Here is a 17,013-nt window from a genome sequence, read left to right as displayed (position 1 = left end):
TCCCGGCCACTTGTGGGCGAAGGCAGGGGACAACCTGGACAGGTTGCCAGTCTGTCGCAGGGTAGAATGTCCTCACTCACACACCCATTCACTCTCACACCCATGGACAATTTAGAGTTGCCATTTAACCTATGTAGCATGTTTTTGGACGGTGGGAGTAAGCCGGAGACCCCAGAGAAAACCCACGCATGCACGGGGAGAACATGCAAACTCCACACAGAAAGATCCCCCATTGATGTTGTTTATTCATGTCCCCCAGCTGGGACTTGAACTGGAGGCCTTCTTGCTGTGAGGCAAGAGCGCTAACCACTGCGCCACCGTGCCAGCCTACTACAGTTCAATTTAAGTTTTTCCATCTTCATTTATTGTACTTCTTGAACTGTCATATGTCTAAGTTAGAGGCTGCAGATCTTCGGATTTTATAACATTAAAATGTTAAAAAGAATTTGGAGTTGACTAATGGCACATGGAGAAATAAGCCATTCCTCTGACTTTAAAATTACTCCATTTTCCAGTAGGGGTGCTATATAATCTCATCCTCCTCCTCTCCCTCCCTCTCACTCATGGTGCAGAAAGAATTAAACATAACAGGACAAATAACTAGACAAAACACAGTAAGACAGCTAAACAACTAAACACATTTGGTCAAAAAGCCACACTTAAACCCAAATCCATCCAGACAGGCAAAGGGAATGGTATCCCACAATCCCTTGCGGTGCCGATCTAACAGCAGCACCAAAGTCACACCTACTTAATTGAATTAATTTGAATGAAAGTAAAATAACTGTCTGATAACTACGTGTTATTTTTAAACTGATTTAACAAAAAAAAAGATTTATCTTAACTGTAGCAAATAATGAAGTTAGATCAAAGTAAAAAAGTTTCTCTTTCCAACATCCATATGTGGTCTCATCACCCTCTCATGGTGGAAAAAGTATTATCTGAGCTTCTTCATCCACTAAATCATCTTCAAATGGACACGCCATGCTGCTTCACCTCTCTGACAACAAACTAACCTTCAACTAAACCTGCTCCAGACCAGATTATGTTCAGAGCATGAGTTGCTATGGCAACTTGACCGACCCTGAAACATACCTCCATTTCTGGAACCGAAAGCTGAGGTTATCAACTTCCTTATCCTCAAACTTACCGTGGGAGCTAGCAGAACCTGCTTTCTGGAATACCCCCCCCCCCCCCCCCCCCCAGCACATGGGGAGTCAGGGTTCAATTCCCAGGGCTCTGAGCTTCATCCATGTGGTTGAAGGAATGTGACCAGCAACAGAACAGCATTTGAGTTTTTCAGGTTGTTTTAGCTATAATACACTTCAGCTAAAATCCATACATTATGAAACCACCTTCCATCAGTCTTAACAAAGTATTCTTGTTAGAATGTTTTTAGCTCAAACATCATCTTTTAAATGATTTAATATTCAATATTTGTCGTAAGCCTCAAAGATCCAGAGATCAAGAATTCAGTTTCAGAACCTGACTGTGATTTTTCAACATAATTCTATTCTAAGATTTTTTTTAAGATCAGCGAAATCTCAGGAATTTAGACGACCATTTTCAGCCGTTGTGTGATGAAGTATTTATGCAAAACAATTCATCAAAACATTATTTTGTATTGATTTTTAAAAAAGCAATAAAACAGCTGGTGTGTTTATTGTCTTAAAATTCCAGTTAAGTGTTCATTTAAAGGAAAATAAAGCAGTATATTGGCTCAATAAACTTTCATGTTAGACAGCTTTTCCACTTCAGGGTATTTTTTGTTGTTTTTCTGTTCTTTGTTTTTCCTGCATATTAATCAGTTTTTTTGCCTCAAAGGAACAGAAACAGATTCCAGTATTTGATTAAAACTTTATGCTCTTTTTTTTACACATAATGGCATTATATATACTGGTTGTTTATTGCAAAAGTTTTTTTTTATTCTAGATATATTATTTTTTTTAAAATAAAATGAAATATATTTCTGCTGATCCAGTTTTAGCGGTTATTCTGGTATTTGCGGTTCTGTCTGCATTTTTTTATAAACGAACCTGTTTTTGATCATTTTCATAAAGTTTCCTGTTATATTTGTTTATTTTTCACATTCATTTGTTTTTACCTTCTTTATCTCGAAGTTTGATCATTTATTTCTACCTTTTTATTTCCTCACACAAACTTCCGCTCTGAGCCGGAAATGCAGTTTTCCTTGTTTACCTTTGAGCAAACAGCTGCTGCGTGTTTACGGTTAGCAAAGCAGCCCCTCCCCTTATGCAAATGAGCGGTGACGTCACCGGAAGACAGGCCCTACGTCTCTGCTTCCGGCAGATCTTCCTTTAAAGGCGCATTGGAAGCGCAGCCTTCAGCCGCGGAGAAGCGAAGCAGACGCCGAGCGGCCGGAACTCCTTTCGGCTGGAAGGAACGCGGAGCTGCGGCCAGGTGAGCGCAGCTGCGTCCGCCCGGCGGAGGCTGATAGATCCGGGTGCTTCGGTCTCCGTCGATCCGGTTTGGCTCCAGCGTCGGGACAGCATCTCAGGTTCAGGTTGCCGCTGCACCGGGGGAGGAGGGGGGGAGTTGAGTGGGCCTTTACTGAAAATAACACCGGGCGGGACAGGGGGGCTGCGCAGTCACAGCTACAGACTCCAGTGGCTGCGCAGGTGCAGACTGAGATGCTGCAAAGTCGCGGGTGCACACTGGAAAAGATGAGCAGTCACAGGTGCAGACTGTAGGGCCTGCGCAGTTACCGGTGCAGGCTTTAGGGGCTGCGCAGTTGCCGGTGCAGACTCGAGGGCCTGCGCAGGCACAGATACAGGTGCAGTCGCTGTTTTAGTGTACACCGGCTTTAAATGGTATCCTGGGTGAATCTACCTGTAACATTTGTCTGCTCGCGTTCCGTCTGGGCTGCAGTCTTCACTGTTTGTCACAAACACTTCAGGAACTGATGGGAAATTACAGTTTTCAGTCCTTCAGCTAGAAGGACAATAACACCTGCTATCACTAGTTCTTCTAAAGATGCCGTTTTTAAGGTGGAAATGATCTTCAGTTTGTCATTGGCATCTTCTGACGTTCCCGCCATCAGATGTTCTAGTTTCCTGTTACTTTCAGATTAAAAGCTGGACTTGTCCACTTGTCGGTCCAAATGGACCTTCTAACCTCCAGCAACTCGTGTTCCTGCTTTGAAAAAGTGCCTTTTATCTGCGTGCCAATGCGGTCAAACAGGAAAGTGCTAGCTGCACGCTCCGTCTTCAAAACAAGTCTGGTTTTCTTGCTGAGCAGCAGTTTTTGTGTTTTGTGTAATGTGCTGTGTTGTCATGTTTTGTTGTGTGTTTGTGCACACAGGCCTGAAGACTTAAGGTTGCACCCTGGACCAAACCACAGCGTCTCAAAGACCTTTATGAACCTTTCACACTCTTTTGGTGAGTCCCATGTTGGTTTTTACAAACCACTAACACACTCAGCATGTGGTCACTTTGTGTTGTTTTTTCTACATGTGCGTGTTTATTTGTACCAAGAATATGGGAGAATCTCCTCAAAGCTGTGACGGCTCTCTGCTTGGTTTAACATCTAAATGTTCGGCTTGGACACTTCTCCATTCGGGATCTTGGCTTTTGTTTGCCGTGCAGTTTCTACGTTTCACTTTGCAATCATCAGCTGCTTCAGCTGAAGTGAAACCAATCAACTTCCTCCTGATGAAGTCTTTGCTGACGGACCACTGCTGCTTCGTCAGCATCAGGAAGCGCACACAGCGGTGGTCCGACCCCAGGCGGCGGTCACGCGCATGCAGACATTGTGCAGACCATGTATGTACTGCAAACATAAAGTGTGTTGTTTCTGACAGTTTGTATTTGCATAAACCAAACCCAGTGACCTCATCAGCTGTGGTTCAGCTAAACCATGGTCCTCATGCCCATCGTAAATAAGTGCTAGTAAGAAAGCTGCACGTTCAGTCAGTTTGAGGTGTGAAGCAGGAATCTTTGTTTCATGTTGTATCCACTTCTCTGTTACGGTCTGCAGCAGCAGATGTTCACAGTGATGCCTGGTCTGGCTGTTGCTGTTACAACCGTCCATGTTACAGGACGTTACTGTTCCGGAGCGTTGGTGTTCCTGAGCGTCTGTGTAACGGACCGTCCATGTTACAGGACGTTACTGTAACGGACCGTCCATGTTACAGGACGTTACTATTCCGGAGCGTTGGTGTTCCGGAGCGTCTGTGTAACGGACCGTCCATGTTACAGGACGTTACTGTAACGGACCATCCATGTTACAGGATGTTACTGTTACGGACCGTTAGTGTTCCGGAGCGTCTGTGTAACGGACCGTCCATGTTACAGGACGTTACTGTAACGGACCATCCATGTTACAGGATGTTACTGTAACGGACCATCCATGTTACAGGATGTTACTGTTACGGACCGTTAGTGTTCCGGAGCGTCTGTGTAACGGACCGTCCATGTTACAGGACGTTACTGTAACGGACCGTTAGTGTTCCTGAGCGTCTGTGTAACGGACCGTCCATGTTACAGGACGTTACTGTAACGGACCGTTAGTGTTCCGGAGCGTCTGTGTAACGGACCGTCCATGTTACAGGACGTTACTGTAACGGACCGTTAGTGTTCCGGAGCGTCTGTGTAACGGACCGTCCATGTTACAGGACGTTACTGTTCCGGAGCGTTGGTGTTCCGGAGCGTCTGTGTAACGGACCGTCCATGTTACAGGACGTTACTGTAACGGACCGTCCATGTTACAGGACGTTACTATTCCGGAGCGTTGGTGTTCCGGAGCGTCTGTGTAACGGACCGTCCATGTTACAGGACGTTACTGTAACGGACCATCCATGTTACAGGATGTTACTGTTACGGACCGTTAGTGTTCCGGAGCGTCTGTGTAACGGACCGTCCATGTTACAGGACGTTACTGTAACGGACCGTTAGTGTTCCTGAGCGTCTGTGTAACGGACCGTCCATGTTACAGGACGTTACTGTAACGGACCGTTAGTGTTCCGGAGCGTCTGTGTAACGGACCGTCCATGTTACAGGACGTTACTGTAACGGACCGTTAGTGTTCCGGAGCGTCTGTGTAACGGACCGTCCATGTTACAGGACGTTACTGTTCCGGAGCGTTGGTGTTCCGGAGCGTCTGTGTAACGGACCGTCCATGTTACAGGACGTTACTGTAACGGACCGTCCATGTTACAGGACGTTACTATTCCGGAGCGTTGGTGTTCCGGAGCGTCTGTGTAACGGACCATCCATGTTACAGGACGTTACTGTTACGGAGTGTTAGTGTTACGGACCATCTGTGTCGCGGACCGTCCCTTTCACAGACCGTCCGTGTTATGGACCGTCCATGTCGCGGACTGTCCGTGTTGCGGACTGTCCCTGTTCCACACACACACACTAACACACACACACAGACAGAGTCGACAGTTGACTTTGCTCTGGTTGCACTTTTATGCAACCATGAGTATGCAATACTCATTTCCACTCCCTCTTTTCTGGCTTTCCCAACAAAAATTTAAAAGAAACTTCAGTACATCCAAAACAGTGCAGCCAGAATCCTAAAAGAAGTATGATCACATCCCCCCCATCCTGAAATCGCTGCACTGGCTTCCTGTTTCATCCCGGATTGAATACAAACTTCTCATCATCACTTACAAATGCACGTCTGGTCAGGCACCACCGTACCTCCAGGGACTCCTCGTTCCCCAGAAACATACCCGTACCCTCCGTTCATCAGACAGCTTCCTTCTTCAGGCCCCCCCACCAGGCTCCCCACCACGGTAGGCAGAGCATTCTGTTCTGCTGCACTGAGGCTCTGGACCTCCCTTCCTGTTCATCTCAGAACATCAGACTCTTTTAGAAGACATTCCTTTTTTCCAAAATAGCCCATGATTACATAAGGTTTTATGTTTTGCTTGTTAACTGCTACTTTTATAGTTTTTATAGTTTAAGTTAGTTTCATAGTAAAATGTGCACTTTGAGGTTTCATTTAATGAAAAGTGCATTATAAATAAAATGTATTATTATTATTCCATGTGTGCAATATTCATCTTTTTTTTACTGAACATTTTTTGGTATTTTCTATTTTTAATAACTATTAGAAAAGAGCTGCTGGAAACAATGTCATTGTGCACAGCATAATGACAATACATACATACATACATACATACATACATACATACATACATACATACATACATACATACATACATACATACATACATACATACATACATACATACATACATACATACATACATACATACATGTAGATAAAGAATTACTACAATTTAAATTAGGATAAGTAAAAGTGTGAGTTTGTTCTTTTCAGGGACAAATCCAGGATATTTCATGTTTTTGTCACAAAGTAATTCATTAAACACTGCTGTCTTCCTCGCCGTGCTCTTCCTCATGAAGACGAGGATTAAAGATACTCTGGTTTCTAAGTGTTCCCCTCCATTGCCGGGGGGCGGCCATGGTGCAGCGGTACGGTAGGACGGTTGACCCCTGATTGCAGCCCATCAATGCGTTGAAGTGTCCTTGGGCAAGGCACAGAACCTCACCCTCCCTCTGGGGGCCCTAGGTTGGCGCCCGTGTTCAGCAGCGGAGCCGCCATCAGTGTGTCTGGGTGAGCGGGAAAGCGCCTCGAACCGTCTCAGAAGGTAGAGGTAGACGCCATTTACCAGCTCTTGGTAAACGTCCCTTCCTAGACTTTGATGCATTAAGTTCTGGGACCAAACGGTCATTTGTTCCAACATGTATGTGGTACGGATGCATGCGGACCTTCAACTCTGAGGAAAACCAGCCGGTGGTGGTTTCCTGGTGATCATGACAAAAGGGTCTGAGGGTCTTGACTGAACTGGTATGCAAACCCAGCTCAGACGTTTAGAGGGTTAGGGTTAGAGGGACCGTTACTCCTTGTCTTAGGAGACAACAGTCGGGTTTGGGTCGCAGATGAAGTTAGATCCGGGCTTTCAGACTGTCAGAACTCAAAGTGTGAGATCTGGAGTCTGCTGATGTGCAGAGGCATACGCTCTGTAAAGAGTAGCAGATTTATCACTGAAGCTGGAGCACGCTGGTGCACGCTGGAGCACGCTGGTGCACGCTGGTGCACGCTGGTGCACGTGCGCTCTGCACTGCAGCAGGACTGCAGCAGACTGCAACCGTCCCCCCAAGTGGATTTCTGCTGGAGGACTGAACGTTTCTGCACTTTTCTATTAATGAAGATGATTTGATGAAGAACTGAGGAGCAAATTCACAGCTGATTAAAGCTTTATGAGGCTTAATCAGTCAGTACATGCCATGGATCAGACTTTCAAAATAAAATGCCCTTTATCCATGTTGTTTATTTTAAACCACAACCTTTTCCGTTTGTTTTCTTTAGAAATAAGTTTGTAGAAAAGTATTTCTGTTGCTGGTAAAGTAGGTTTTCCTGTTAAGGGGAAAAACGATGAGTTTGTTTGAAGGATTTTATGACTATTATAATTGCTGTGTTTGCTTTCAGTTTTAGTTCTTTGAGGTGTTTGAGACACGTCTGTATCTGAGGAAGCTTTTTTCCTTCCCCAACACACCAACTGGATCATTATGATCATTATAAACAATCATAATGATAATGAATGATGATTCTACACAACTTCCTCTTTGTCCAGAAGAAAGAGTTTTTATTCTGTTTGCGGCCCGTCATGGAGTGGGCTGATCGGGTTTTCAGCCGGGTAATCCATACCTGTCTTTATTTGGGTCAGAGCGCCGTATGGATGCTCACATGGCTCTTGGGGGAGGGGAGGGGGGGCAGAATAGTTTCTAGAAATTCATCTAGATGGGTGGAAATGAACCAACGTTTGGACTGGATTTGATCTTAGATGTTCTTTTTTTGTTTTTATTTATTGTATTTTTACTTATTTCCACCCCCCCCCCCCCCCCACACACACACAGGTAAAAGCAGATAAAGTTCTACTAGAAGTCTTCACAGCATCTCTGTGAATTTCTACCTCGTCTGTCTCTTCGGCCGTTCAATATTTCATTTACTGCCTGGCTCTACATCATGCTTCTGTTACATGACCCACTTCCATCATTACATACATGACACGTGTTTCTGCCTGTAGAATACTCTGCTTTGGGATGAGGAGTAAAATACAAAAATTAGTACAAGTATTTCTGGGGCTTTCACGCTCTGTCCCCCCCAGGCCCCCCTGCTCTCTGCCTTTGGGGGCCCCCGTGGCGGTCCTGCTGACCCTGGGTGGCGGATGTGATCGCCCGGGGGGGGTCTGGCTGCTGCGGCGGGGGTCTTGGTGTGGGGATGACCGGGCACCCCCCCTCCTTCTTTTTACATCCCATCATCAGACGAACAGAAACCCTCACCTGAGCACAGGTGTAGCTCCCCTCTGAACAGACAGTGTGTGTGACTGAATGACGTGTTCCCCATGTGTTGGTCTGAAGGCAGAAGTGTGCGTGTGTGAACATTAGTTGTATTGTGTACATGTGGACATTTTTGGAGCCAACAGGTATGTTTGTAACGTCTGTGATGATATTACCCCCCTCCCCTTCTACAATCCCCCTCTCTTCTTCCCTCCTTCTCTTTTCCGTCTGGTCCAACAAAAAACTGTTATGAAAATAATATGAATAAAGTTTAGCCTAAATTACAGATGGGGAGGGAAACCGTCACCTGTTTAGGAGTGAAATCCGACTTTTGAATGAAATCTAGGCCTTTGTTCAGAGAAATAATCCGTTGTTCTGGTTCTGTTCACCTTTGAATCAGCTGATTTTCTGTTTGGAGTCCAGAACAAAGTGAACCTTTTCTTCCTTCACATCTGCAGCCTTTTTCGTCGTTCTCCGTCGGCGCCTCACCACGGATGCTTCCTCATCCATGTTTCATTAGCTGCACTTACTGCCCGACCCTGAGAGGGGGGGGTCCTGCTGTCATATTTCAGTGGAGTTAATGGAGAGGCTGTTGCGTAATCTGCGGCAGCGGCAGGTCAGCTGAGAAAAGCTTTTCCTGCTTCGATTTCATCAAACCTTCACAAACCTCAGTGGGGAGACGTGAGGAACGGAACGGAGAAGCTCGAGGACACAAATCCACCTCCGAGTGTCTTTCCTCGCACCTGGATGGGTTTGGACCTTTCCAAAAGGCTTCTGCCTTTGTCTGTCCCTCTTTCTCTTCTTTTCCACCTTTCTTCAGTGCTTTCAGCTTTTATTGCTAAAAGATGTGATCTGCAGGTTTAATCCGGCTGAACCACAAACGTTCCTTCATAAAAGTTCAGCTCTTTCTATATTACTCTATGAACCATGGACAGACTGCAGGTTCTACCGCCGTCATGTGCCGGGAAGATCTCTGATTGTTGTCTGATGTTAGTCTGATTGTTGTCTGATTGACGTTTGATTGTTGTCTGATTGACGTTTGATTGTTGTCTGATTGACGTTTGATTGTTGTCTGATTGGCGTTTGATTGTTGTCTGATGTTAATCTGATTGTTGTCTGATGTTAGTCTGATGTTAGTCTGATTGTTGTCTGATTGACGTTTGATTGTTGTCTGATTGACGTTTGATTGTTGTCTGATGTTAATCTGATTGTTGTCTGATGTTAGTCTGATTGTTGTCTGATGTTAGTCTGATGTTAGTCTGATTGTTGTCTGATTGACGTTTGATCGTTGTCTGATTGACGTTTGATTGTTGTCTGATTGACGTTTGATTGTTGTCTGATTGGCGTTTGATTGTTGTCTGATGTTAATCTGATTGTTGTCTGATGTTAGTCTGATTGTTGTCTGATGTTAGTCTGATGTTAGTCTGATTGTTGTCTGATTGACGTTTGATCGTTGTCTGATTGATGTTTGATTGTTGTCTGTAGTATTTGTATTTGTACTTTTTGCATAAATATGTGACATTTAGTAAAACATTCATAGATTATAAATAGATCCTGCGGGACGGGACAACCCTCTCGGGGCCCCCGGTCGCTCTGGGTGTCATCCGCTTCGGCTGTGGGGTCTGGTGGGTGGCTGCCTGGAGTGCGGAGCGGGTCTCCCTTGGGGGGTCCTGGCTCGTACCTGGGGTTGGGGCGGGGGGATGCCCGGAACTCCTGGGTGGTGGTGGGGTGCTCGTCTGGGGCTGTGGGCGTCCTTTTCCGGTGGGGCCCTGCGTTGGGCTCTTCCGGCGCGGCGGGGGGGCTGCTTTCCTGGCTGGGCTCGGGCGGCGCTCTCTTTCCCTCCGCGCCTCCCTGCTCTCTGGCTCTGGGGGCCTCGCAGCGGTCCTGCTGGCCCTGGCCTGGGTGGCGGTCTTGGTCGCCCGGGGGGCGGTTGTTCCCTGCCGGTTCCCGTGTGGCGTTGGGGGAATTCCGGCTGCCGGTGCTGCTGCGGCGGGGGTATGGGTGTGGGGGTGGCTGGGCGCTCCTCCTCCTTCTTTTCACATTCCACCATCCATTTTAGAAGAACATAAACACTCACCTGAGCACAGGTGTTAGCTCACCTTTGCACTAATAGTTTGCATGATTGAATGAATGAAAGATTTCACACTAGTTGGTTTTAAGGCATAAGTATGCGTGTGAACACTATCTGTTTTGTGTGCATGTTGACATGTGAACATTTTTTGCAGCTAGCAGGTGTGTTGATAACACCCCCCCCCCCCCCCCCCCCCCTCTCTCTAACATCCCTCTCTCTTCTTCCCCTCTTTCCTTTTCCGTCCGGTCCAACACCAAAGATTTTCAAACATGATTGAAATTAATAAAGTTTGGCCTCAATTACAAAAGGGGTTTATCCAGACATACCTTTGGTTTGTCTGAAGATTAATAACCCCTCCAGGGCTCGACATAGCCATTTGTCCGCTGGCCCGGTCCTGTTTTTCGAGCAGTGCGGACCACAAGACTTTACTTTTCACTTGTCCGCTCGGGCCACTAAAATATCTAACGGTTTATATATTCTTCACCTTTTTCAATAAAGTAAATTTTGCGAAAACGTGTAGATTTACCTCGTCTTCATAATTTAGTTTTTCTGCTAGTCCTGTGTTCAGACTTCAAGGGTTTCTATGGGAAACCTTTGATCACTTCTCCTTCTCTCCCGCCTGCGCGCCGCGGCTTTCACTGCCGAGCACCACGCGGCACGCGCTCACTACTTTTTTTTTCAAACTTTATTGAATGTAACAATTCAATACAAAACAATGTTAAACAGCAACAACGAAGGAACAAGCCAGTGGGTTATTATTACATTTGAGCATAAATCCGACACCGTCACTGAAGAGAGACTGAAGCATGTCAGAGATGTGGAAGACATGGCAGGAATAGATAGGAATATGTTGGATGGAGTAGTGGGTATAATTAGTAGTATGGACAGCAAGATATTTAATGAATGCATTGAAGATGAAACTGTATCCACTAAGCTTTAAGCTGAATGTCAAAGAATCAAAGGCAACTCCAAATACCTGAATCTCAGACTCAAATGCAGTAGAATGTTAAACTACTTAATTTAGTTTTTCTTTACAACACTGTAAGCAGTAAGTATTTCTAGTTAGCTGAATGATCTCAGTTAGACCTGCACAATATGAGGAAAACTCGCGATATGCGATATCAGAGATTAAAATTGCGATAACGATATAATTTGCGGTATATAAATAAACAGCAAAATAACCAAATAACCATTCCCAGTTTAAAAATTATACTCCAAATGACCCACGTTGACATAGGTTACAAACATCTAACATAACAGGGCTCCATCTGATTGGTCAACAATGTGAAGGCGTCCATCCGATTGGTCAAATGCATTAAGGCAGGGGTCGGGAACCTTTTTGGCCGAGAGAGCCATAAACGCCAAATATTTTTAAATGTAATTTCGAAAGAGCCATACAATAATGTTGTGTCTCTTTCCCACACTGATGCACGGAGACTTAACCTCTTTTAAAGTTCTTTATTCTGGTTACTGTAGACCGCAACAAACGCCATACAACTAATTCATCAACTCCTGAATCTCTCCTGCCGAGACGAGAGAGAGCGCTTCTCCCAACTTTATATTCCCCTGCTCCCGCTCCAGCCCTCCCATTTTCCTTATTCGGCCCATAGCTGAACCCCATTGGTCCAAATTACCTAACAACAGGCTGAGCGACAGAACTGAGGGCCAATCAGATCTCTGCTTGATGCCTTCAATGAACCCCAGAACTTTTAACGCGGCCCGACAGCCAAGTTAAACTCAGTCCGCGACAATATGTTTAAAACTAAATATACAAGTGAATGTGTGCATTTGATGTAATTTCAACACTTTTAAAGGACAATAAGTCTGTGGATTGTTTTTAATAACATTGTTATGCTGTTGCTAATAAATGATGAGTATTTCTTGTGGTAGTTTTGCTGATGGTCTAGTCTGGTTGATACGTGGTGAGTTTCTGCTTCATGCAGGCGTTGAGACTTTAAACGTGATCATAGGTCTGAATGTTCTGTAGATGTGACAAAGACTGATCACATGCAGACGGGGAGCCAAACACACAATCACACGCTGCAGTGAGTGACGAGCAGCGGGTTTACGTTTTTACAATCCCTGCGCGATTCACCTGCAGCCTGTCCCCACAACCCCTCACCCCCCCCCCCCCCCCCCCTTCTTCCTCACACATCCCGTCCCCGCAACTGCGCGCTCTTTCTCAGAGACGAGAGCGCGCAGTTTTAGGCACGTCAATTCACACAGGTTTCCGGGTGGTACAAACTCTGTGAAATAGATAATAGTAAACTGATAGTTTTCTCTCCAAGCACCGCTACTACTGCGCGCCTCTGGCATCGCATCGCGCCAGACAAGGACTGGTCTAATGAAAAAAAGTAAAATTAAAGATTTGTCTGCGAGCCACATGTGACCATCAAAAGAGCCATATATGGCCCGCGAGCCATAGGTTCCCGACCCCTGCATTAAAGGATTTATTTGATTCGTTAAATGGTTCAAGCTGCCATTAGATTGTTTTAACACATTTAAGGTTTATGATTTATTGTGATATTTGCCGTTAGAAGCAGCATGAAAACTTCTTAACTAGTGTTTCCTACTACACTGCAGTGCTCTCTTCAAAACATCTGAAACAGACTAAAGCAGATTTAAGTTTGATATGGTCTATTTTCAGTCATTGAAAAGTGTAGAAATAAGTGATGTCACCAGAATGCACCAAATTGTACCATATTAAAAGTTTCCGGGGGGGCATGCCCCCGGACCCCCCTAAAGTTGCAAGCACCTGCGGAGCGGCGGGTCCCGCTATGCGCGGTGTCGGGCCAGTAACTTTCAGGCAGGGCCAGTAAGTTTCAAAAACTACTGGCCCTGTGGGCCAGTGCAAATTTCTGGGCTATGTCAACCCCTGCCCTCTTGTTAAAGTAAAATATGTCCAACACAAGAGGCCCTCAGCTCTCATCTGCCTGCCCAGCTGTTGGACAGGACAAGTTAGAAAAATAAATAAATAAATAAATAAATAAAAAGCACAAAAGCTTCAGTTTGGCTGCAGTGAGGCAAACAGTGAGGGGCCGTTTGTCACGGTGGGGATGTGGCGGCGGCCTTCGGGCGGTCCGGCGGCGGCCTTCGGGTGGTCGGGCGGCGGCCTTCGGGTGGTCGGGCGGCGGCCTTCGGGCGGTCCGGCACTACGGCGGCGCCTTTAGCCGGTCCGGCGGCGGCCTTCGGGCGGTCCGGCGGCGGCCTTCGGGCGGTACGGCGGCGGCCTTCGGGCGGTACGGCGGCTTAAGGCCTTCAGTCTTGGCGTTGAGGTCTGCTGGTTCACCGTCCTTCCTCTGCTGCTCGTCCTCCCGTGATTGGACGACTGGGTCTGGGGGGTTGTAGTGGTGAACTGGATGTTTCTTTTGAACCTCTTTGGCTTTGGGAATAAACGAATCTCTGCTGATGACGTGTGATCGTCTGCTGAATCTGCTGAATCTGAGGGAAATGAGGGTTTTTCTGCTTCTGGGATGTTTTAGCTGTAACTTCCTCAGATATTGAACTTCTTTATTTTTCTCACTTCACCTTTTCGCCTGATCTTTCTGGCTGTAGATGCACGCGGTCGCCTTCCTGAGGTTCAGGTTCCTGCTTGTCTGCATTCACGCAGTTTTCCGTTAATTTCCGTTCTTTCAGCTCAGCCAATATTTCTATTTGTGTGTTTTTCTCCAGACTGATCAGCCAATCGATGGGGATTTTCAGAGGAGCTCCGCCCAGCGTCGTCACCCACCCTTCTCCTTCCTGCCCCCCCTGCAGCCTCCTGCTCGCCCCCACACAGACCTCCATCCAGCCCCCCAAACACAAAATGACTCTGGAGCTGACCGAGTGGTCTTCTATACGGATTTTGACAGCTTTTAATAGACAGTAAAGGGGGCGGACCTCCATGACAGAAAAGCCATAAACACCACACACTTGCGCACACACGCACACACACACACCCACACACACAAAAACTGAAGCTTTCAGGCAGTCTCCAACACCAACATGTCAAAGGTCATCTTGGAAAGTTCTCCCCAGTTAGAAGTTCTGCTGCTTCCCAGAGTTTAAGATTTTCTGGAAAAAGGTTTGTTTTTCTCCAAACGAGTTGGAAACCAGGAGCTGGTGGTGAATTTTGGGTGGTTTTTACTGCCCTTTAGGGAGGAAAGGTCTTTTTGAAATCCTCTAAATCAGGTCTTTTCTGGCCCAGTTCATGAGGTTCTATCGGGTTTAATTAGCCCTAAAAACCGCCGCCTGCTGGTGCATTCAGCAGAGACTGTAGCAGGAAATACCAGGAACTCGGAGTCCCAGTCTGGGAGGAAGGTCATCCTGGTCCGTCGGTGGAAGAGCTGCTGTCTGGTCGCGTGCATGCCATCCACCATGCCTCCCCAGAACACGGAGGCCGACGCTGTGCCGGTGGGATCTCTGGTTGGCGGCGTCAAAGAACCATCAGACCAAGAGGAGGACAAAGGCGGCGAGGCGGATGGATTGGGGGGCGGAAGGGGAGGAGGAGGAGAGGAGACGGCAAGCGAGGGATCCGTAGAGGGAATCCCCGTGAAGAGATGGGTGATGCACGGAGCCGTGATGTTCGGTCGGGAGTTCTGCTACGCCATGGAGACGGCGCTGGTGACGCCCGTCCTGCTGCAGATTGGTGAGTTCCAGTCTGGTTTGTGTTTAGCTTGAACCAAAACGGTGAACAGAAGTAGCGTCTTTAGGAGCCCCCTTGGGTTTGGGGAGTCCCATCTTACCTCCAACATCAATGTTTCAGTGTGAACTTTGTTATCAGATGATCCTTTCTGATGATGGACTCCTCGCAGGGCGGCGCCCCACGTGTGCCGGGGCCACTAATGATTGAATCCATTATTAGTTCCTTCAGTTTTTAGGTTTGCCACGTTGTCATGGTAACCTGCCCCTCGCTCTGCCGTGGCTGCTGTGAGGACGGTGGTCTGCAGGCTACATGTGGGGTTCGGTCATGTGAAGCCTCCTTTCAGAGGAAACTCCTCCTCTTCTGTAGTTCGTTCTGAAGACACGCCCTCCCTGAGCATTAATACAGAACATTCAGGCAAAGCCACCGGAACTACTTTTTTAGCTGGTCAGTATCACGGTTTAATGGAGTCTAAGGTATTCACCGGGGCATTAAATAAAAGCCCGTTAGGATTGAAACCCTGAACCGGATCAGAACAGAGTTCAGGGAGGTTCCTTTTCCTCTGGACCGGCTCACCGTGTTTGGATCCACGTGCAGCGTATCCGGACTCCCGGGACGTCCTGCTGATCGACTGTCATTTGGATCAGTGTCCGGCCCGATAAGCCCGACGGGCTTTGTGTCGTTTATTACGGAGAAGAAGAAGAGACAAAGCGTCCACTAAACGACCTTCAGCTAGAACCAGAACATTGGTTCTATTTCGGGGTTCTCCTCTGCTTCTGTCCACGTTCCTCCTGCTGGTGACCTTCTAGAACACCTTTACATAACCAGAGTCATTTACAGTCTGTGACCCCCCCCAGCTGGTTCCCCCCAGGACCCTCTACAGAGGAACCGATCCCGCTCTGTGTTTTATTCAAGAACCCTGACATGTTCTGACAGAAAGGTCCTGTTCTGTCCTCTGACGGCGGCAGACAGGAGAGGTGCCACATATCTGGGTCTAATTTTAGCCCTGATCTGGCCCGCCTGACCCAGTTATTTAGATCAGGACGCGTCTGAGCGGCTGCTGCTGCTTTGGAAGGTACACATGCTGCAGATTAGGCTGCTGAAATTCATCTGGAGATTCATCAAAAGCTGCTTTTCTCCTGTCGGGTGGCGGGAAAGAGGACCGTTCTACGGTTCTTTGTCTTCAGCTGAAACAAAGTTGGTTTTTCCAATGATTCTGGTAAATGATCAAAGGGGAACATGGATGTCCTTCCCTCGTTTTCTCTGTCCTGCAGGGAGAAACTCAGTTAATCTGCAGAAAGGAGGAATAATTCCGGGTTCTTAAAACCGGCTCCTCATTTGAAGAGGCTCAGCAGGACGGAGGAAGGACTGTCTGTCTGCAGATGGAAGATGCTGGAAGATGCTGAGGCTGCAGAGCAACGAGGAACAGACGGAGCAGTTTGGTTCTGAAGGTCCAGACGGGCTTTGTCATCACAGTTTCTGATGTTTGTGCAGAAGAAGGAAATTGGGGGGGTGGGGGGGGTTCACTGTAGTGTGACACAACCATCATGGGGGGTGGGGGGTGGAGCTCAAGCTCTGCTGAAGGTCAGACGTTGTGGTGATGCATGTTTGGCTCTGCCTGATGACACTGTTGTGTCTGTGTGACCCACAACAGGTGTGAGTGTGATGTACACACACACCGACCCCCCTGGTGTGTGTGTGAGTGTACATCACACACACACACACACACATACTTGCATTCCCCCTTTGAGGGGCCCAACAGTTTTTTAGCAAGTTGTGGGGTCCACCATTTGTAAAGGTGCTACAGGTGTGAAAAAAATCAGGAAGCACTATAAAAAAATACCAAACATAAAAAACATTTTTGTTTAAACGAATTTGAATGTTAAAAAGTTTATGTTAGTTTTTTGGTCACTTATGGGGTTCATTTCCAACATTCAGTTGTTGTGAGGTCCACTTGCTGCATACACAAATATTCTTAGGTTTTG

At 46.9% G+C, this 17,013-nt stretch overlaps 1 protein-coding gene across 2 annotated transcripts in view; it reads left to right on the top strand.

Moving 5' to 3' along the window:
- The first annotated feature begins 2,284 nt into the window (after positions 1-2,284).
- The window catches only part of slc45a4a (solute carrier family 45 member 4a), a 48,191-nt gene continuing 33,462 nt past the window's right edge, over positions 2,285-17,013 (top strand). The window contains exons 1-3 of one of the 2 annotated variants that reach the window (XM_023960337.2): positions 2,285-2,421; positions 3,322-3,398; positions 14,080-15,034. In XM_023960337.2, the coding sequence (XP_023816105.1) occupies positions 14,752-15,034 (283 nt within the window). In that variant the 5' untranslated portion in view covers positions 2,285-2,421; positions 3,322-3,398; positions 14,080-14,751. Of the gene's footprint in view, positions 2,519-3,321; positions 3,399-14,079; positions 15,035-17,013 lie in introns of both variants that reach the window. The other variant, XM_023960338.2, reaches the window with a different exon arrangement.

The sequence above is a fragment of the Oryzias latipes genome, chromosome 11 (genome assembly GCF_053564925.1).
Source record: "Oryzias latipes strain Hd-rR chromosome 11, Olatipes_Hd-rR_3.1".
In the NCBI taxonomy this organism is placed as follows: Eukaryota; Metazoa; Chordata; class Actinopteri; order Beloniformes; family Adrianichthyidae; genus Oryzias; species Oryzias latipes.
Note: the sequence above shows the minus strand (reverse complement) of the source record. Positions and strands in the feature narration are given on the sequence as shown.